At 38.0% G+C, this 23466-nt stretch overlaps 1 protein-coding gene across 1 annotated transcript; it reads left to right on the forward strand.

Annotated features, from left to right (window-relative positions):
- The first annotated feature begins 19686 nt into the window (after window positions 1-19686).
- LOC149926238 (uncharacterized) lies at window positions 19687-20454 on the forward strand. Its single transcript, XM_090161919.1, has one exon. It carries the CDS (start codon window positions 19687-19689, stop codon window positions 20452-20454), a length of 768 nt encoding a protein of 255 aa, XP_090018045.1.
- Window positions 20455-23466: the final 3012 nt, after the last annotated feature.

The following is a 23466-nucleotide window of genomic DNA, read 5'->3' on the forward strand; positions in this document are numbered from 1 at the left end:
GGTTTTATTGGCCAAAAATACTTTGGGAAATAATTCAATTAATTCCTCCTTTTGTTGGTTATCTAATTCCGCGTTTTCGGGAAGGATTAGTTTAGGGGGGTTTTGATCGGATGATTTCCGACTTGCTCAATTTCCATGCCTTCCCTGGGATCTTTAATAAACTGCAAATAATGGGCCAGTCCATGCAAATTTAGAGAAACCACGCCCTCTTTTGTGACTATTTCTGCATTTAAAGCGTTCAACCAATCCAACCCCAGAAGGATTCCAAAATTTGCGTTTTCTACTATGTTTATCGGAAAATCCATGCCGGGGCCTAACTGGTCTACCAATTGAATCGGGAGCAGGACTGGACCCTGGGCTTTAACCTTATGACACTGCGAGGCCGACGAAAAACTGGCGGGGAACATGGTCCCAAAATTATACGTGGGGAAAACCTTTTCCTCGATATTACGAAAGACAAATGAACGGCACGCTCCGGCGTCTAAAATTCAAGCAACGCGGGCTTGTGGGAAATACAGTGTGAGGCTGAGGGTACCCGGCGTAAAATGTTAAATGAAATTAACATTATTCGGTGGTAATTCCACCACTTGTTTGGAGACGGTATTAGTGGAGTCAAAATGTAATTGATGAGGTGGATGCACACGACTGGGGCAATCTCTGACAAAATGTCCCGTCTCATTACAATGAAAACAACGATTTTCGTAAGTAGGTCGCGGGAATGGAGGTGGGGGTGGAAAATTCTAACCCTTTCTCGCTTCTTCGGAAGGGTATGATCGTCGGCTCGGACAAATATTTATGTGATGGCCGGATTCTTTACAATATCGACAAAATTCGTTCGCGGCTCGAGGGGGGTATTAATGGAGGGGTTCGATTCTTCTGGAATACACCTTCTACTGGTTTCAGTTGGGTGACGACATGCAATAATTCGTCTACGGAAATAAAAGTTTTAATATGGAGGAGTGCTGCGTAATCGGAGAGCAAACCGGCCTTCATTTGCGTAAAATGGAGTTTTCGCTGGACTTGATCCCATATCCGGACCTCGTAATCCACCCTAAGATATGCTGACTGAAACCATCCCAATCATGAATTGACCCTGAATTATCGCGAAACCAATCGCTAGCCTGGTCCTCGAGGGTCAATGGTATAAGGGGCAACATCTCATTTAAACCAATTTCGGAGGCACGTGAATATTCTTTCAATTTAAAAATGAAACTGAGGGGGTTCGCTCAAGCGGGCTTTAATGGGGGGAATCTTGGGTCCATGGCGAAAATACATATTCTGTGACCGGAAATGACCAGGAAGGGACGGCGTAGAAGGGGTGAGAGCGCTGTAGACCCCCTAAGCATCGCTACAATCTACGTTCAAAGGCAAACGCGTAATAACACCTATTGGGTGGGGGTCTAACTTATTCCGTAGAATTTGAGATACCTTGAATTATACGTAATTTTGGCTGAAGATTGTTGCGAATTCGCGCCATCTTTCAGCAATTGTAACCAGGATCAGGGAGGTCGATCCTGATCTGGCCGGTCGGGGCGGGGAGCAGCCGCCTCCACCAGAGGCAATTCTACTCGAGGACGTCAGATTGGGCAGACGGCCTCAGGAACGCCGGGGCAGACCGCCCTGTCGAGAGGAGGGCAACCAGCTCAAACCACAAGGCAGACGGCCTTAGGACGACCCTTAAGGCATACCGCCCAAGGATCAAGGGGGCAGGCCGCCCACTCCGCAACAGCATAAGCGGCGTCCTTTGAGGCGAGGCATACGCCCCCTCAACGGATGTCGAGGACCATGGCTACTTGAGTGGCACCGATGGACGTTGGCCTGTTGACCTATTTCAGTGCCACCCGGTGGCCCAAGCAGCAGATGCCTGGGGTAGTGGGACGCCCCACTCCCCATGTCTTCCAGAGGTGTACTGTAGGGAAAGAAGCTCTGAACCTGTATCCTTCGGTGGCTGTCCCTATAGTGCAGGGGGTTTCCGTTGTCAAGTCAGTCGAGCCGATTCCGGTCGCTGAGCTTGGCGCCGCCCCTACCCCAGTCTTACCCCCACGAGTGTCAGGATCCGCCGTCACGATGGATCTGGACGCTTTGTTATTGGGGGATAACGACGTATCTCCCTTCGATAGCGGCGACGAGCATTTTCCAGACGCTATGGACCACCTTAACCTCACACCCGACGCCTAATTTTTGGGTGGGGGTGTGTAAAGCCCGCATTTGCATCCGCAAATGTAGGCTTTATCCCTAACAGCCTTTCCCTTTACTTCAGAGAGTTATCTCGTTGTTTTGGGCCAACGCTGCTGAGGAAGGTAGGGATGACTCATCCTCGCTCGCGTCGTCCACCTTTGGAATTCTCCGAAAGTGGCGACCTCTGACCCGAAGGGTTAAGAGCGGGGTAAAGTTACCGTTGACGCTTATTATTGCACCACAGTGAGTCTGCAAAGATTTCTTAGCGGGCTTTCTTCTCCAGCCAATTAGGTTGGAGACCGGTAGCGTCATCCGAGGGGCGCACTATATAAGGGACGTCGGGACAATGGACTAACTCCCTCTTGGTTAGAGACAGTTTAGTTGCCATGCCTTGTAATATTTTGTAAATATATATATATATATATATAAGTTTATATCAAATTTTACTTTAACCCACCACCAAAATGAGAAAATCTTGGGAATTGTTTGTACCCACAGGTCCGTGACATCTTGTTCTTTTCAAAATGTTATGGTCAATCTTGCTCCACATGTTCTCCTGAATTATTATTATGATTTTTCCCAATTTTCCAGCTATCGTTCTACTTAAAAAATGTATTATTGTTCGCTCGCCTTAAATGTAATAAATTTCAAAATTAGAGCGCTCATACGAAAAACGTTATTTTCACGGTTAAAATAATGCGGTTCAAGTTTAAAATCTAGCCAGAGAATGGACAATCGAAATGCCAAATTTATGTACTACTCTTTTTTATGTACTAAATAAAAGGCATAAAATATATTAGTCGCAAATTTATATCAATAAATCAGGTAATACAACTCCCCAGCAAACATAAAAGCCCGGGGACGTCCTTATAATACGTGGTTCATTTAGCCCAGCTGGGTCCCGTCCAGAATTCTTCGAACCAGTGGCGACGCCTAGAGATATTAAGGTGTAGGCTAAAAATGTTCCTTAAATGTGAACCCCATGATTCTCCATTGTTGGGCCCAATATGAATTGGCAAATTTTAAGTTTAAACCGAAAATGGTCTTTTATATTTAATTGAAGCCTGAAAAATAAACTTGAAATGACTTCTTTTACTAGATTTGTGAGATCCTACGTGAAAACAAAATTTAATGTCGACTATAGCTTATTATGTGAGTACCATCGATAAAGAACCACTTATGGACTGGCTTTTGGTAAAAATCACGAAAGAGGGCAGAATATTATCTTTCTTTGATGGACTTTTCTACCATTTTCCGTAATTTATAGCTTATTAAGCCGATCTGAGGCCCCAATCGCTACTCCTGTTTTGTTCGCAAGGTATTAGATGTTAGTTACATCAGATATTTATCCAATTAGACTTAGCATAAGCCTCTAATAGACAGAACCACCTAGAACGAAGTTCACTAAGCCGCGACTCGCTTATAGCGCCGTTCATATGGGTGAAACCGCTACCGACAGACATACCGTTATCGATCGTTGTCATACTTATGACGATTATATTTTACTTATTTTAATGAACGACTTATTAGCGTTTGGTAATTTGAAAGAACGAATAACAAAGCCTTACTTATTTATTTAATCGAAGCTCGTATCATCGAAACTAGTCAATCCTGATTTTAATGCAAATTTTTTTTTATCACGGCAAAGGAGTGAGTCCTCTCAATCTATCAATTGATTTGATCTTATTGGGAGTTTAATCATTATATAATATTAAATTATCGATAGAACAGAAATAACGACGTAAGACGTAAAAAAGAAAGACCAGGCTCCAGATAATTTGAAAAAACTTGTTTGTTGTGAAATTACTCAAATAGGTCATTTTAGGTTGTGAAGCCTGGAAATTGTCGGCTTATATCTAAACCATGTACTAGAGTAAAACTGTTAAATACTCTTTATTAATAATAATATTTATATTTACCAAAGATTACAAGGCCTGGCAAGCAACTAATAACTATCTCTAGAAGAGATAATAGTAAAGAATTCCGAAGGTGGACGACGCGAGTGAGGATGAGTCATCCTTACCGTCCCCAGCAGCATTGGCCCAAAAGAACGAGTTAACTCTACATTTGCGGATGCAATTACGGGCTTTACACACCCCCACCCAACTATTTGCCGTCGGGTGTGAGGTCAAGGTGGTCCATAGCGTCGAGAAAGTGCTCGTCGCCGATATCGAGGGCAGAAACGTCCCAGTCCTTATGCCGTTCGTGATAAGAAATTATCATTGGCTTAATAGTTCTATTCATCTGCTCAGTCAGATTTGTCTCCGTACCCTCGACGTGCATTCGGAATTTCTTGAGGGCGTATACCACAGCAAGACATTCCAATTCGGGACATTTTCCATTCAAAAAGGCATCTTTTTGAATTGAAAAAGACCCCGATGACAGACAAAGGCGGTCTTCGTTCTGTCACACTCCATTACGTTGACTTGATAAAAGCCTTTAGAAAGGTCAAACGTGGTGAAATACTAAGCGTTTCCCAAATACGTCAAAATATTTGGGATCGAAGACATGGGGTAGCAATCAGACTCCGTTACCCCGTTTATAGCCCTACAGTTAATGCAAAGCTGTTTTGTACGATCTTGCATGCTCGCTAGTACAATAGGCGCAGCCCAAGGCGAGACACTGGTTTCTATCAAATCTAGATCCAACAACTCATCAAACGCCTTGTCAATCTCCTCTCGCTTTCTTTTACTAGCTGGATGGCGTGGACGAAAATAGGCTTGGCATCGCCCGTTTCTATCGCGTGTTCAATGATAAAAGTTTCGCCGGGTCGTTTCGTAAACTTTTCTCGGAAATCCAAGATGGTTTTTAACAAAAGTCCCTTTCCCCATCCATGCACTTAGACTTTGAAACCAACGTCTCCAACGCTGCGGGGGTTTCCACGGCGCCGGGACTCTCATTGTCTACCTGACAATAATTAAATCTTTCGCCCTCCTCTTCGGAATTGCAGGGGTCAACGCGATGAGGTAGGGGGCCGATTGACCACCCTCCCTAGCTCATACTTAGGTCTATTCTCTCCACCGCAATAAAATATCTACCCAAGATATCAGGCGGGGTGAGACCGTGAACTACAAGAAAGCGCTGGGGGCGAATGCCGTCGGCCCACTTTATGGAAAGCCCTATTCTGCCCGCGACACGGCACTTACTACGGCCAAATCTAACTGTCGTGCTATTTTCACTCATTTTCCTCCCTTTTGCTCTAAATAGGGATAAAATTATCACCCAAGAGAGAGACGGAGGAACCAGAGTCTAACAAGCCTAGAAACGAAAGTTCCAAAGCTTGGAACCGTAACAATGAGGGATTCTTCCAGCCAAATGTTCCGTCAGCACACCGATTGATTAAAGGAGTGCAATTTTGAGTATTCGAAAGCTCTCCTTCGTTACCGGCTTTCCAAACGTCAGAATTTTGCCGAGGCTTACTCCCTTTCCTGGATATACATCCTTCAAATTAAAGGCCTCCCTCACCAGTTTCCTTGCTCGGGACATTGGCGTTTGATACCGGGCTAGGATTAGTCGGCACTCTGGTGGCCTCTAAACTCACCGCGCAACCAATAACAGGGAGTACTCGCCCAACCTGTCTTAAGATTCCATCATAAGCCCGAGTTGGCTCAAGGGATTCTAAAGCGGTGGGGGGGGGGGGGGGCGATAAATGGCTTGCGTGAGAAGATCAGATTGAATAATCTTGGCCTCCTGCGACTTGTCTTTCAGGTTGGCGAATGCCTTTCCCCTTAAGTGATGACGGTATGTCGGGTGACATTGCCGTAACACTTGAGCTACCATATTGGACTCAGTTGCGTTTCCCCCAATACGACGGTTGTATTCAGCTATACAGTGAATATACTGCGTCGGGGGTTCATCCGACCCTTGAGTTTGGGTATCCAATTCAATATGGATACGCCTGCCGTAGTCGGTCTGGGCTTTCAGCACCAGTACCCTTAATTTCCCAAAACCATTCCGCACCTGGTTTTAATGTTTAAGACTTAAACCGCGACTCTAAAAACCCTAGAGCCGCCTAACCCAAAAACCCCTCCGGACAACCTACTTGGAATTAAAGGTACCTCCAATACACTAATTTTAAAAAAACTAACACTAAAAATTTAAATAACCCATAACCCAAAAAGTACACTAACAATTTAAAATAACCTAAGCTCTCGTACACTCAACAACTCTAGCCCCATCCACGTTGGGCGCCAAAAGGCGATATAATAAAGTAACGTGGCCTTCTTGTTTTGATGGGAAAGACCACCTTCCACTATGCTTCCATTAGCTTTCCCACCAAAGAGCCTATGAATTCATCTGTAGGCTTTACCTGTACTATTTCGTTATCCCATTTTAACAAGTTGAGCAAGCATATCTGACTTTATAATATCGCCTATTGTGAAGCCTGGAAATTGTCGGCTTATGTCTAAACCATGTACGAGAGTCAAACTAAAATTATTTTTATTAATAATAATATATATATTTACCAAAGATTACAAGGCATGGTGTATTTAGTGCGCTGCATTTTCATATCGGTCAAATTGTAGTTGCGTTCTCATAAATAGCACTTGGTATGGGGGGCTGCGAGACTAATATTTCGATGGCGGCGACTAAAAATTTCCAAGCAGTCAAAATCGTTCCCAATCCGCCCCTGCTCACGTAAGCCGCTATAGATATTATATGAAAAAGCTTAGTTTCGCTGGGAAAAAAGTTGATATAGCTAACTGTATGCTAATTCACTACGGCTAAGAACCGTTTCTTCAAGGTCTCGAGAACAGCTAGATTTAGAAACTTCGTTCCAATTAGAAAGGTGTTCCTCATCATATCTAATGTCTGAATTCATTAGATCAATTGAAAGCCGAAAAATTTCACACTAAAAACCAGTTGGTGATCAAGTAAATAATGCTAAACTGGCTGCAGTAAAGTTATTATGAATTTGACATAACATATGTTCTGTTCACAAATATTCTATTTATTCAAATTTATGTTGAGAACCATAATGGATATTCAAAAAAATCTAATTAGAAAAGTGTTCTTCGCCACATTTTATGCGAAATGGGCTTTGATATGATTCAATTTGTAAAAAAGAAAGCCAAGTAATCGAAAATTTATTTTCTTTACAAATCGTCGATTCAACTTAAAACTATGCTAAGTCAATGGGAGAATTTCTACGTAAATTTTGGATTTATTAAATATTTATTATAAACAGTTTAGTATTGTTTACTTGATGACCAACTTGTTTTCCGGCTTTTAATTGTTCAAAATTAATTGGGGTTAAAGTTATTCAGACAATAAATATGATGAGGAACAACTTTCTAATTGGAACGAAGTTTCTAAATAACGATTCTCGAGATGATTTTTCAATGACCTTGAAGACATGGTTCAAGGTCATCGATGTTATTATCTTTAATTGTCCCCCAACACGTGTTAAGTGTCACAAAAATTGGAAATTGGTACCGGAAACGATTTTTGATATATTAATTTTGACCAGGTTTGGGCTCAGTTTGCCCCACTGTGCTTCGCGTCGCCCAGTTATAAAAAGAACGTTGAACGATCAAATTGGCGCCTCGTGCCATGATTTTATTGGTTACATAATAACTCCGCTGTTAAAACCGTTTCTAGTTCAAGAGAGCGCTGCACGCGGATTTTAGGGTGGAGTAATTCTGAAACCGATTAAATCATGGCCCAAGCCACCACCCAAGCGATGCCTTTTGTTCAACGTTCTTATACATATATACGTTCTTGGTTAAGGTAGTGTCGTGTAACACGACTCGTGTTACAGCAACAAGATCGTTATTGCATAATTACCCAACTGGAATTTTTAAAGATTTTTCTTTCAACGGGTAAAAAGATCGCAAATGATCATGAAGTTACAGCCAGTCGTACTCGGCTGAATTCAACGTAGCAAACCACGTAGGAGGCCCATACTCGCAAACTTTGCATGTAAGCAAACAAACTAGCTTCTAGTTCTTTGTCATTACCTTCCATTTGATTCACAGAAAAATTAACAGGAATAGACTTACTCGCAGTCGTACGTAACTTAACATTTATGCTATTCGACAAATATTTGTATTCACTATCATAAAGAAGTTGAAAAAGGTATTGTTCGTTTTTAGAAAACCTTCTATCCTGGCGTAAATTGAAAATAAGCAAAATTCTTGAAAAATTATTTATAACCTTTCTTTTCAAATTTAATAGAAATAATATGGCTAGGAAATTAATTTAAACTATAAACGAAAATCCCTTTAAAAAAGTTTCATCACAAACTTGTTTTACCTGTACAAGTGTCTAAAAGTTACTTAAACTTATGGGTACCTCAGCACCAAAATATCTCATTTTTAAGTTAACTTTCACATAGCGTGAAGGCCTCGAGTTTTATCGATTTTAATGTTAAAACGCTCGTTAGCGGCGAGTCGTCCCCAAGGTATAATAATTACTCAAAGGTGTGCCAGAAAGAACGTCTTCTCAATGAGACCTTGTTCGCAGGATATGACGTAATCGAAGACGGCTTTTTCGTCATCAAAACCCGGTCTGGCGGGAAGGGAAAGAAGTTAATACCATATCTCGCTCGTGATCTCTTTGGTAGCTGTGGAACAAGGTCTCATTGAAATTTTTAATACAGTGATGTTATATAGAGGCATACTTATGAGTAAGTATAATTAAATAAAAAGTTTGTTAATAGACGAATTCTTTTCGGCCTACTTTCAAAAATTAAATATTTATTGGTTAACGAAGCAATTCATTATAAAATGTCAACACCAAATTATTGTTAGGGCTAACGCCGCTCTAAACGGTAAAAAAGATAGTACGAAAAGGCTCTACTGATCTTCATTTTTTTTCGAAAAAAAAAACGCAGTTGATGTTAGGTCTATGGCGGAGTCTAACTTACGAGGAGACGACCCGAGGTGGTTCTCACCGATTTTGTTCAAACTTGGGTATAGTTAGACCTATGTGTAAGATGAAAACAGCTACAGGGAAAAGTTACGCTGGGCTTCCGTTTTGCCATGGCAACCAAAAATGTTTTTGACAACTTAAAACGGAAAAAATCCAATGGAAAATAACATAGGAAAATGACAAATTCTAAGGGTCCCCCCTGTGCAAAATTAAAAAAAAATTAAATATATATATTTTTTAAAAATTAAAAAAAAGTAAATTTTACGTTTGTGGAGTACTATGCACTAATGAAGGGGGAGGGGTAAAACCTATATTAGGTGAGCTCGAGCTAAATTGAATTGATACGTCGTAATTTTAAGAATAATACACAATATTGGTAAAATGTATGCTGTAATAACTTCCATATATTTTCGCCGAGAAATCTAAAAAATTATACATAACAATGTCGGAGCCATATCAACAAGCTTTTTTATATTTTGATAGAAATCCGTCGCCATTTTGCAAAATGGCGGATATAAATATAAATCGCGGCGCGATATATTCGGTACTTTGTATCCGATTAATCTGAGATTTTCTACGTTGCCTTATCTGACCGAGTGAATTAGTAGTATAGATTTTAATAGGAATCCCTCGCCACTTTGCAAAATGGCGGATATGAAAACATGGTGCGATAAGTTCCGTAATTATTCGTCTATTAATTTGAATTTTTTTACGTTTCATGCTCTGCGCGAAATAAATAGCTCTATAGCTTTTCCATAATAATCCGACACCATTTTGAAATATGGTGGATACAATTATAACTTAAGCTGTCATAACTACCTATATTATTGGCAATTGGGAAATTATTGGTATTTGGGAAATTATGGGTAATTGGGAAATTATGGGTAATTGGGAAATTATGGGTAATTGGGAAATTATGGGTAATTGGGAAATTATTGGTAATTGGGAAATTATGGGTTATTGGGAAATTATGGGTAATTGGGAAATTATGGGTAATTGGGAAATTATTGGTAAGTGGGAAATTATTGGTAATTGGGAAATTATTGGTAATTGGGAAATTCTTGGTAATTGGGAAATTCTTGGTAATTGGGAAATTCTTGGTAATTCGGGCAATTCTTGGTGATTCGGGCAATTCTTGTTGATTCGGGCAATTCTTGTTGATTCGGGCAATTCTTGGTGATTCGGGCAATTCTTGGTGATTCGGGCAATTCTTGGTGATTCGGGCAATTCTTGGTGATTCGGGCAATTCTTGGTGATTCGGGCAATTCTTGGTGATTCGGGCAATTCTTGGTGATTCGGGCAATTCTTGGTGATTCGGGAAATTCTTGGTGATTCGGGAAATTCTTGGTGATTCGGGAAATAATTGGTATTTCTGGAAATAATTGGTATTTCTGTAAATAATAGTTCTTTTTATAAAATAACCTTGGCCATCTTGTTGAAATGTTGCCTCCCCGCTTCAGCTGTGGATCCGTTATCTCTCCCACTAAAGAGTTTATGAACTCATTCTTAGGCATTGGCTGAACTATTCCAGGGCAACATTTCAACAAGTTGGGCAAGCGTAAAGACATTTTATAAAATCAACTATTGGTATATCTGGAAATTAGAAATTCAATAAAATATTGGTAAGTGGGGAAATTATTATTATGCAAATAAAATTGATTGAATCGTGGTAATGGCGATGAATAGCCTCAAAATTTTGAGAAAGATATGTTAGTCTGTTGTTTGTAATTAATATGTCTCAACCATTAACGCGAAAGAGTCGATTTGCAAGTCAATTAATTTCTGCCTCTAGTGTAACAGGGATCACATGACATCCGGTTGTGTCTCGAACAAGGAAGATTCTTCCGTTCATAGACAGTTTGTCGAATCTCTCGTAATACTAAATAATCTAACATGCTAAATGTGCATCTGTAAAGAATGTGTGAAAAAGATTTCCTCAGAGAATAATAAATAAACGCTGAGTTTACTGGACCAACACTAACAGACCATTTGTAGTGAGAGCGCATGGTTACAAAATTGACCCGAATTGTTCGAAATTGGTATGCAGCTCTGAAAATTGATATACACGTGCCTTGAGCTATAATCTCGACTACCTAAATTTTATTTTTTTAAAAACCGACTCGGAAAACTTTTATAAACAAAAAACGCCTTTGTTGCCGAGGCCGCGCGCATCTTAGTTAAAATGTTTTTAAAATGTACTTTCTAAGTTGCACCGCAGCTTCGCAACTCTTGGAATTAAAAATGGTAAATCGTGTGTTACTCGCGTGGTAAAGGTGGTAAAGTTATGAATTTTTTTATGGTGATACGTGTCACAGTGCTACTTAAAACCTGATATGGAACAACATCGAAGTATTTTTTTACTTGACGTTTTTTACCATTTTTCATTTTTCTCCTTAGGGAAAAATGGTAAATCTAGTGTAGCACGGGCAGTGGCGTAGACAAGGGGGGGGTTTCCATGTCCAACCCCCCCCCTTGGGCCTATCTTTGACTGCACTAAATTTCCACCCTCTTCTCAAGCCCCCTTTTAACTTTCACATACTTCGACCCCCCTTAAGAATTTCTGGCTACGCCACTGAACTCGGGTGGTAAAGGTGGTAAAGTTATGAAATGGTTTATGGTGATACGTGTAATAGTACTACTTAAAACCTGATATGGAACCAAATCGAGGTATTTTTTTTACTTCACGTTTTTAACGATTTTTCGTTTTTCTCCATAGGGAAAAAAGGTAAATCGCGTGTATCTCGGGTGGTGAAGGTGGAAAAGTTATGAAATTTTTTATGGTGATACGTGTAATAGTACTACTTAAAACCTGATATGGAACCACATTGAGGTATTTTTTTACTTGACGTTTTCAACGATTTTTCGTTTTTCTCCTTAGGGAAAAATGGTATATCGAGTGTAAATCGGGTGGTAAAGGTGGTAAAGTTATGAAATTTTTTATGGTAATACGTGTAATAGTACTACTTAAAACCTGATATGGAACCACCACATCGAGGTATTTTTTTACTTGACGTTTTTAACGATTTTTCGTTTTTCTTTATAGGGAAAAAAGCTAAATTTCGTGTATCTCGGGTGGTAAAGGTGGAAAAGTTATGAATTTTTTTATGGTGATACGTGTCATAGTACTACTTAAAACCTGATATGGAACCACATCGAGATATTATTTCACTAATGTTTTTTTTTAATTTCCCTTTTTTTTCACCTAATAAATAAGAAAAACTCAAATACAACTGAAATGATCTACGTTTATTACATACTTTATGTAAAATAAAAATGTCTAAAAATGTGAAAGGCGATTTGTTTTTAAATAAAAAATTACAATTATTATAAATATAGAATTATATTACATAAATATGGAAATATTGAAACGAAAAATCGTTAAAAACCGCAAGTAAAAAATATCTCGATGTGGTTCCATATCAGGTTTTAGGTAGTACTATTACACGTATCACCATAAAAAAATTCATAACTTTACCACCCCAGCTACACACGATTTACCATTTTTCCCTATGGAGAAAAATGAAATATGGTAAAAAACGTCAAGTAAACAAAAATACCTCGATGTGGTTCCATATCAGGTTTTAAGAAGCACTGTGACACGTATTACCATAAAAAAAATTAATAACTTTACCACCTTTACCACGCGAGCTACACGCGATTTACCATTTTTTATTCCATAGTTGCGGAGATACGGTGCAACTTAGAACATATCATTTTAAAAACCCGCAAACTAAGATGCGGGCGTCCTCTGCCACAAGGGAGTTTTTTGCTTATAAAAGTTTTTCCAGTCGGTTTTTTTGAAAAATAAGTAGAGTTCAAGGCACGTGTATATTAATTTTCAGAACTGTATACCAATTTCGAACAATTTATCACCATGCGCTCTCACTATTGTTACCAATTCTATGCGTGTAACATTTAAAGGGACACACCAGCGTTTAAGTTAAATAGTTTAACGCACTTGTTTTTAGAATATGAATACGACTACGTGTTAAATCCGGGCCAACTTTTTCAAACACTGGTGTGGCCCTTTAAAAGCGCGTGGAGACTTGGTCAGTACCACCAGAAGGGTGGATATCAACGTCAAACGAGATATTCAACACATGATAACCCGACTTCTGCGACTCCCAAGACATTTAAATATCTTATTGGTTTGAAATTATGGAGTTATTGGATCGAGATTCTCTAGCATGACCTGGAAAAATACACGATTCTCTTGCTTGGCCCATTCAACAAAATTGGCGATGATATAATTTGCTCCCTGTCGCTTGATGAAGCACATAGAGTCAATTAAGGGTGGAGCTTTGGTCAAAAAGTCGGTTTTAGATCTTGGTACAAATGCCGACTCTAAAATTTTTAAACCTTTTTATGGATAATTGCGCGAAAGTACGTTTTGAACCCTTTCAAATTCGGTTTCGTGACTTAAAATGCTCTACTACCTGCCGACTCTAAAAGTCTTAAACATTTTCGAGATAATTCCACCTAAGCACGTTTTTGGTCCCTTGTGAAGTCATTACGGTTACCTCATTTTGTGCCACGTAAACTCTTAAATTAAATTTATTAATAACTTTTAAAACTTAGCTTGACAGAAAAGGTCCATTATATCGGTGAAAGTGATTTTCGATTAAAGTCTTCGATAAATCAGAAAAAGAACGTTTATGAACCTTTTAAAGTCAGTATGGCGACCACAATTTGTACCACTTGCCGACTCTAAAGCCTGAACGTTTTTGAGATAATTCCACATAAGATTTTTTTTCTTTTTTAAGTCAGAATGGCCAATTAACAATTTGTCGTAATTTGAATAAGGCATTACAAATTTATAACCTGACCAATAGCTGAATTATATCCGGCAGTTTGTTGGGAATTAGTTGCGCAAAACTGTGAATGTTTGCGATTTAATAAAACAATTTTGATTATTTTTTAAATAACACATAATACAATTTTTCGAAAAAAGACATACATGTATATAATATGAAAATGTTTACTTTATTAAAAATTTCTCAACTCGACTAGGTCAGATTCGTTGAAGTAAATATGTTAGTGGGAGATATTGTTCATGAAGACTTGGATCGTTATAATAATATTCAGCTAGGCTAATACCCATGGCACCACCTTCGGCCTAAGTCATCAAGGGACATAAAAAGCCAGTTATTTAGGTGGCCGTAGGAGGGTGGTTGCCAGCCCTTTATTACACGCGAACAAACACATCCCTACACTAACTATTACCTCAACAAGTTTTTATGAAAGGGGAAACTCCTTCAAACCAGCGGGGAGAGAGCTGTTCCGAGTTTTTGGTATGTAGGGAATAGAGCACTTGACTTAAATAGCATTTGTTCAAATAGCGTTTTCAAAACAGCATTTCGTTGCAACGGCGCTTTGTTAAAACAGCGGTTGTTGAAATAGCGTTTCTCAATACCGCGGTTTGTCGAAAGAGCGTTTTGTTTAGTCATCGTTTTTTGCTTAAGCGTTTCTCAGTAGAGCGGTTTGTCAAAACAGCTTATTCCATAAACAGCGTTTCTGAATATAGCGTTTCTCAAATTAGCGATTTTGAAACAGCGGTTTCTTAAAACAGCGGTTTCTTAAAATGTATATGAATTGACGATGGAAAATGTATAACATACATATGATCTTCAGGGGTAGGGTTAGGTTAGGTAAGTTTGCAATACTAACTATCGGCAGAAACCATTAGGTAATGAAATTTGCCGAAATTCCAGAACAAAATGTATTACAATAGGCCTATATTATTAGTGCTATAGAAAGCAGCGCCGTTTTGGGAAACGCTGTTTCGACAAAATACGGTTTTGAGAACCGCCGCTCTGACAAAGCGCCGTTTGAACAATTTGTTGTTTTGGGAAACGCTGTATAAAGAAACGCTGTTATGACAAAGGGCTATTTTGACAAAACGCTGATTTGAAAAAACTGTTTTGGAAAATGCTGATAAAACAAATGCTGTTTAGGAAAGCGCTGTAGTCCCTACAGATCGAGTTTTTACCCAGTAATGTACCGAATTAAGTTGTTGTAGGCTCAAAGTGCTGACTGCAGCTTCAAAATGACAAAACCATTCGAACATGATGCCGTCTCTATATGTTATGTATTTTAATCTGATAATAAATGGAAAGTTGACCTGACTCCGGTTTAGGGTCACTCTTAAGGTCGACCCTAGGACAATTCGACCATAAATAACCTTTTTGGCCGACCTTGCCGTGTGACGGGTGTTTTTCAACTTTAGGCTGACCCTGTCGTGCTAGAGTGCCAATATTGTAAATATTTCCTCATACCTTGAAAAAGGCGAAATTTTCAAAGAGGCACTATACGAAACCGAAATAACGCAATACGCTCTACAAATATGTGAATATAGAAATGAACCAGATCTAATTCGAGAAAATAAAATGGGCACTCAATAACAAAATCCAGTGAACGATTTCCGATATGTGGACTTTATTGTTAAAGCATTTCCTCACCTCTTCCCCGTTGCCAAAGCGGATTTTAATAATAGCAGCAGAAGAGACTTAGTTGGATTCCACAAATGGAGTTACTTTTTAATGGTGTACAAAGGTGAAGATTTGCTTGAGAATCAAGTTTAAGTGACTTTACTTTAAACACTTTACAAATACACGAGTCATTTACTCAAGGTTCTGTTTATGCAAATTGTTATTTTAGTCAGACCGTATAATCTTTTAAAACTCAGCCGCAGACTGATCTAAGCATTATAAAGATATTTATATATTGGAATTTATGTTACGACGACCAAACCCGTATTGGTATCACCGCCGCTCAAGGGCCGCCCTGATATTCGATTGGCCCACCCTATGAATTTCAAAGAAAAATCTTTTAAGGGTGTTTGGCCCTACCAAAAATTACCAGTGCCCTACGAATTAATTGTCTGATACTCTCATAAACATTGTTCGTTATGGTTACGAGTATGAAACTATATTTATTAACTTCACCATAGGTGACCAGACTAACTACACTTTTACAATATACAAACCATAGCTCGAGCCATCTACCAAAGGCAAATTTCACACCATTATATTTGGTCAAATGCCTGCATAGAAATCGGAAGATGACTAGAACGATTTTTACAATGACGGAATAACCGTTAATTAGAACCGCAACTTTGACTTTACTTAAACTTGGCAGAATCTCCTAATTTTGTATTTTAAAAAGTCTACCTTGGTTAGGAATAAAGTAAAGAGCTCCTAAAGGGGAACGACGGGCACACAGCAGTCCAAGAAACCCGGCATAGCCGGCACCGGAGATCCCGGTGGTGTTCCAAAAGGCTGGGAAACAGGACCGCCGTGCCCTCATACGGAGGCCCGCCGCCCCACAGTAGGCTACCCAATCCGCCGAGGTGGCCAGTTTGCACGGACCCTCTCCGTTTGGCTGAGCCGAAGCTCAGTATCCAGCCCAAACCTGACCGAAGTCGGAGGTGGAGATAGGACCATTTGATAAGAGCTAACATTTCCCAGTGCGGCACCGCCCTTATGGGTTACAAGTGCCGGTCCCCGACTCCCCGGTAAAGCCACCAGTTATTGCACACTCTAACCCATTGAGGGCCTTGAGCCAATCGCAACCAAACCGAATCTTACTCTTTCCCAATCTAACTTGAACTTTTACCCAACTTATATAAACCTAGACTAACCTGACCTGAGCCTTAGCCCACTAAACTTTACCCTATCTCAACCTTACCTCACCCTTATCTGATATATCAAAAATATCCCAACTTAAAGTTACTTAACCTCTTACGTACTAATATGATTTTTAAGGACCTCTTATTACAATATAAATTCAATTCTCATTGCCTTCCTCTGAAATTAAAACACCATCCAAAAACATTCCCCAAATTCAAACAGCGTTTATCCACATTTTCAGATGTGTTGCTTCAGTGAAACCGAGTAACAAATGAATTTGTCATGGTAATTCATGGTTCAAAAGTTAATTTCAAAATGTCTCTCTTAGTAATGATTTTGCTCAAACATATTTAGTCGACATTTATAACGAATTAAGCGGTAATACTAAAAACATCGTTTCTTCTTCGTTATTAATAAAAAAAGAAAATCATAGGTCCTCTTGTCCATTTTTTGCGTCTCCTTAAAAAAATCAGCTAGGCTAATACTCCTTTACTTCAAAACACCTTTTCCAATATTTCAGGGCCCACATGTCTGATATTTAGAGGGCCAGTAAAATTTTTACAAGAAACCTGTGACCTACCACTGTCAACGTCAATGTGGAAAATCGGATCCCGAGAAGCTTGATTACTAGAGACCAACATAAATGATATGTGCTTGTAAATTTTATAACATTAAAATTTACATTAATTGCAAAATTAATTCAAAATCAATGATGTTATTAAAGTAATTAGTGTTTTAGTACAATTTATGAGCGCAGCGATATTTATCCTGAAGTATGCTTCTTGGCAGAGCACCAAGGCACAGAAGTCTGATTGGCTTTGACTACCTAGTGAAAGAAATAATCAATAAAATACGATTTCTTTTTTATCTTCTTCTCAAAAAAAACAATAGGTGATTATGAAAAATATCGGTGGTCACGTGATTTGGTTAAGTACTACCAAGTTGAAAGTATCAAAATTGGCCCTTTTTGTAAATTCGTCTGGCTAGTTGGGCAAGGGTTAGCGTGATTTCTATTATTTCATTGTTCAATCGAAAGGATTTTTCGTTTTTCGTTTTGAGAAAAGTTTGCAAAGTCGCTAAATTAAGGTAATTGATTTATTAAATGAAATATATTTAAATTCTATCCAAATTGATTTTAATTCATTTTCAGGAATAATGGAAACATGTATGTAAATATAACCTTGTGTCTTCTATTAAAATTGGGCTTGTTTCTTTATCAATACTTGGTCTAGAACTATAAGAAATAAAAAAATATATAATAAATTTGTTAACTTTATGTATTTTTAATAATTTAAAAAAAGTACTAACTTTTCAAAGATCAATCCATGGTTGGTGCTTTTTACTAAACGCGGACGACCGCGGGCCTCGGTAGGTGCAGACGAATTTAAGCAGACGACGCTTTGTCAAAAAATAACCAACTCCCGTGAGCCTTTGCGCGCAATTCTTTTTCATAATCACCTATTGGCGGTTACGCAGCCTCGCATGGCAGTCGTTTTTAGTGGTTTCCAACTTTTAAGTTCAGGGTAGTTATGGAAAGAAATGAAAGTTCTTATGATTTGGTTCCTGCATTTAATGAGGAGGAGTTAGAAATAAGAGAAAATGAAGCGGAAAATTAGGAAAGGAAAAATTTAATCGAATAACAGAATATTTTAAATGTCTGCGAATTGCGAAACAACTATGAATATTGCCACTTGGTGATTAGGATTTGCCGATAATACTATCATGGCTAGTCTAGAACTCTACCTTAATCCTCCAGATGGTTAAGAAGGGGTTATTTGTTGCGATTCTGTGAATGCAGTTAGGATGTTTCTAGAACATTATGATGCAGAGACAGACTGTATTACCCTTTTTCGTGGGTGCACAAATTTAGGGCTAGACCGCCTGTCCCTGGAAACTAGCTTTAAAAGCTATCTACACAGTAGACGAAGACCACCACCACCAAGAAATTTACCAAATCTGTAAGAAATATTTATTTTTAATTTGCTTTACTTTTTCCTTAAACAGTCGTGAGTATAGTCTGATTCATTTTTTTAAAGAGTATTTGCAAATATTGTCAATTGTTAATGCATTTTTTAAATAGTTAGTTTATTTTTAAGGACTTACAGATATGCGGCTTGCCGCACGTTTTGTCGTATGATTTTTCACAACCTGGGAAGAAGGCACCGAAAAGTCATTCCTTTATGTAATCCGAATCAGAAAGGAATACCCCGAAGAAAATGCGAATAATTATACTGGGTGTATGCCTGTCCCCGGAATTCACGCTGCAACGAATTAAAAATCTTATATACAGGGTGTTTTTAATTGTTCTGACTAGACATTTGTTTTCAGAAACTGCAAGATATAGAGTTGCGAAATTTTCAGGGTATTATTTCTAGTTTGGGGTTGCTTAAAATCGGAGGTAATTTCGGGTTTTTAAAAAAAATATTCTTTCACTGGTAGGTGGTAGAAATCGGCCCAAAACTGGCCAAACTTTTCATACAAACTATAGATCTAGTTCAGCAGGACTAACAAGATTTGTTATTCTTTGGTTAAAGAGAATTCGGCTTATGTCCGGTCTTTATATGAATATTTTAGAGACGTCCATTTTAGGAGTTGTAGGAGGGACCCTAGGTGTTGAAATATGTTTCGGGTTAAGAATATTTTCATGATTTAAGTTTCTTTTTAAACCCTTGGATTTGAGACTAGTATTTTGCTTATTTGCCATCATTTTAAATAAAAAAATGGCGCGGAAAGCCGGGCATTAGTGAAGCCTAGGCTAGCAACTACGCTTCTACTAAAAATCGACTGCTCTCAATTTCTTATTGCAAACCGCTCAAGCAGACGTCTCTAACGTCAATGGGCAGAAATCTACAAGACAGCGCCTCGTTCTGGACAATGAAGTAGCATAGCTTACATTAAAGAAGATCTCTCGCGTCAACTTTACCTAGAACTCCTTGGCGAAAAGACCCTAGACGTATATCGCTTCGCATCGGCTAAACCCTTCAGAATTACACGCCGCAGAGTTCGAATGACGTTGACAAACATCAATAACCCTTCTATGTCGATCATCATCGATGCCATTGAAACTCCTGAAATCAGCGGCCCGGTATTTTCTCATCCTGACGCCGGGACGGTAGCTGAAATGGATCACCGCGGAATGCCAATCGCTGATCTCAACGCCTCTCCTACCAGAGAAAACCTCTCAGTCGACATTCTTATCGGCTCCGACTACCTTTGGAAAATCCTATCAGGAACCACTGTCCGAATGGGAGAAGCCCTGGTAGCCCTCGACTCCCTCTTTGGCTGGATAGCAACAGGAGGTACTCAAGCCCCTACTATATCCGTTAGAGTACACATCGTCACCGCCATGGTCACAACGTCAGAAAAAGACTCTCTCTTAGACACCCAACTCCAGAAATTTTGGCCATTGGACGCTATTGGAATTCAAGAAGACAATTCTACAAAAACTGGACATAGCTACGTACTCCAACACTTTGAAGTGACCACAACTTTTCAGGACGGCCGATATTGCGTTTCGCTCCCATGGAAACCCAACCGGAATCAGCTTGGAGACAACCTAGCGGTCGCAAACAAAAACACGCGAACCCTCCTTCTAAACCTGAGACAAGATCCGGAACACTTCGCCGCCTACGATGGTATAATGAAAGAGCAACTGGAAGCCGGTGTGATTGAAAAAGTCGGTCCAAACCTCCAACGTGACGAATCCGTATATTATTTTCCTCACCGATCCGTCGTCGGAGAAAATCACGACACTACAAAAACAAATTGTATATGACGCCTCCTCGCCAGAGTGTTATTGTCCCACGTAGGGCAAACCCATGGAAAATACCCAAAAGACGTCACGAGCGGGAAACCAGCGAAAACGGGAGAAACCAGCCATTATGTTTTCTACACCAATTTCCGTTCATATTTCAGCAACACAAAAATAGCAATGCTAACTATACGTCTAAGAAAAGAAAATGACCATGGTTTTAAAATTAAAAATATCCAAAAACTAAGGGGAACCTTATTATAATCAAATATATAATTATTTTTCTAACTATTTCTTACACCGAGTTTGCCTCCCCTTTCGATGCATACCAAAATTCAGCCTCAAGCCCAGTTCACACTATACAATTAATTGGGCCACTTAATTGAAACCAACTAATTGTAAGCAAGAAAATTTAATAGTGTGAACAGAAAAATTGTTACCATTGTTCCAACTTTTTCTGTTCACACTGTACAGTTTTCTTGCTTACAATTAGTTTGTTTCAATTAAGTGGCTCAATTAATTGTATAGTGTGAACTGGGCTTCACTCCTCAAACTATTTTACAGGATAACTCCCATGCAAATTCCACCCCCAAAAATGTGGCGCCCAGGGCGGACCGCCCCCTCTGTCCCCTCTAGCCACGCTAGTGCGAATGCTTTTTATTATCAAAATAAATTTTGCCCAACTATAATGAAAGGCATTGTCGATTTTTTTTGTTTTACCAGAAGTGTATAATACTCCAAAATAATTATTCATCTCCCAATACTGATAGGGTGTTATTTCTTTGATACAACCAGTGGCGTAGCAGCGAGGGGGCAGAGGGGCATTAACCCCGGGCGCCACTAATTAGGGGGCACCAAAAACTCTTTGACGACCTTTTTGTCAACGAACAAAGCGAAATTTCAGGTTTTTTTAATCCACAAAGAACCATTTAAGAGATTTGCCCAGGGTACATGTACCCGCGCCGGTCCCGCTTGGTTTTCAAAACGGGTCGATTAAGTTGACCCCCCCCCCCCACCCTTTTTTAGTTTCCCAGAAAATTTATCTATCAATTTTATGCACCCACAATGCGACAACAAGAAAAAGAGATGCGACTTAACCATTATCGAGATATAATTAAAATTAAAAGGGGGGCTAAATTAACGTCAGCCCCGATAATTTCGTTATTCAACCAGGACACAATATCATAGCCACTACATGTCAATGCGAAGAAAAGCGACAGATATAATTTTGATTGCGAAAAAATAGTTTATGTTAAAATTAATAGAGAAAATGGGTGGGGCTAACTTTACAGTAACCCCCAATATTAATTCATAATTTTGGTTAACCTTAATATAAAGAGACGTCAATGCGAATTTATGCGATACTTTTTTTAACGAATGCGACAAATAAGGTTGTGAGATAATACACAAACGAAAAAAGGGATCTTATTTAATGGCAGCCCCCGAAATATAAAAAAATAAGTTATAAACAAAATTAAATTAGGTCGTTAACGCGGACCAATGCGACAACCATTTTTGCAAATGCGACATCGTAACCAGATTGGAGTGTGACCAGTAATAGATAAAATTAAATGGGGGCTTATTTAATGGCAGCACCTATGGCACGCCATCCCGGTCATAATTATAAAAAATTGGATATTTTTCCAAAAAAAATATTTTAAAATATAATTTTTGTTGAAAAAAAAAATAATTTTGAAAGAAAAAAAATAATTTTGAAAGAAAAAAAATAATTTTGAAAGAAAAAAAATTATTTTGAAAGAAAAAAAATAATTTTGAAAGAAAAAAAAATAATTTTGAAAGAAAAAAAAATAATTTTGAAAGAAAAAAAAATAATTTTGAAATAAAAAAATTAATAATTTTGAAAGAAAAAAAATAATTTTGAAAGAAAAAAAAATTAATTTGAAAGAAAAAAAATTAATTTTGAAAGAATTTTTTTTTGCATATACCACACATAGATGGCTCTACTTTACGCTTGCAGGGACTACTAATACTGTCATGGGATTCTTTTGATTGTGAATTCAATGCATATTTTTGTACACCGCTCCCTTTCAACGAAACCTAAATAAGCTCGATATTAATATACAGGGTGTTAACTAAAAATCGATACAGAGGCAATTACTCAAAATGTGTTTTATTTAAGAATTTGAAATTTGCAGGTTACATAGAGGGTACAGGGGGACAAATGACAATGAAAATTTCAATGACCTTGAACCAGGTCTTCAAGGTCATTGAAATTGTACCTCAAGGTCATCATAAGTTACAAATTATGAACTCCCCCCCTCAGTTTAGAGTGTCACGACTATTTTGATCCGTTAGATCTGGTAGTTTTCGATTTATAAGCCCTTAAATATTTTTTTCTTTCAAAATTAATTTTTTTCTTTCAAATTATTTTTTGTTCTTTCAAAATTATTTTTTGTTCTTTCAAAATTATTTTTTGTTCTTACAAAATTATTTTTTGTTCTTACAAAATTATTTTTTGTTCTTTCAAAATTATTTTTTGTTCTTTCAAAATTATTTTTTGTTCTTTCAAAATTATTTTTTGTTCTTGCAAAATTATTTTTTGTTCTTTCAAAATTATTTTTTGTTCTTTCAAAATTATTTTTTGTTCTTTCAAAATTATTTTTTGTTCTTTCAAAATTATTTTTGTTCTTGCAAAATTACTTTTTGTTCTTTCAAAATTATTTTTTGTTCTTTCAAAATTATTTTTTGTTCTTTTAAAATTATTTTTTGTTCTTTCAAAATTATTTTTTGTTCTTTCAAAATTATTTTTTGTTCTTTCAAAATTATTTTTTGTTCTTTCAAAATTATTTTTGTTCTTGCAAAATTACTTTTTGTTCTTTCAAACTTATTTTTTGTTCTTTCAAAATTATTTTTTGTTCTTTCAAAATTATTTTTTGTTCTTGCAAAATTATTTTTTGTTCTTGCAAAATTATTTTTTGTTCTTTCAAAATTATTTTTTGTTCTTTCAAAATTATTTTTTGTTCTTTCAAAATTATTTTTTGTTCTTTTAAAATTATTTTTTGTTCTTTCAAAATT

This window comes from Leiobunum rupestre, chromosome 10, assembly GCF_980474605.1.
Source record: "Leiobunum rupestre chromosome 10, qqLeiRupe1.1.hap1, whole genome shotgun sequence".
In the NCBI taxonomy this organism is placed as follows: domain Eukaryota; kingdom Metazoa; phylum Arthropoda; class Arachnida; order Opiliones; family Sclerosomatidae; genus Leiobunum; species Leiobunum rupestre.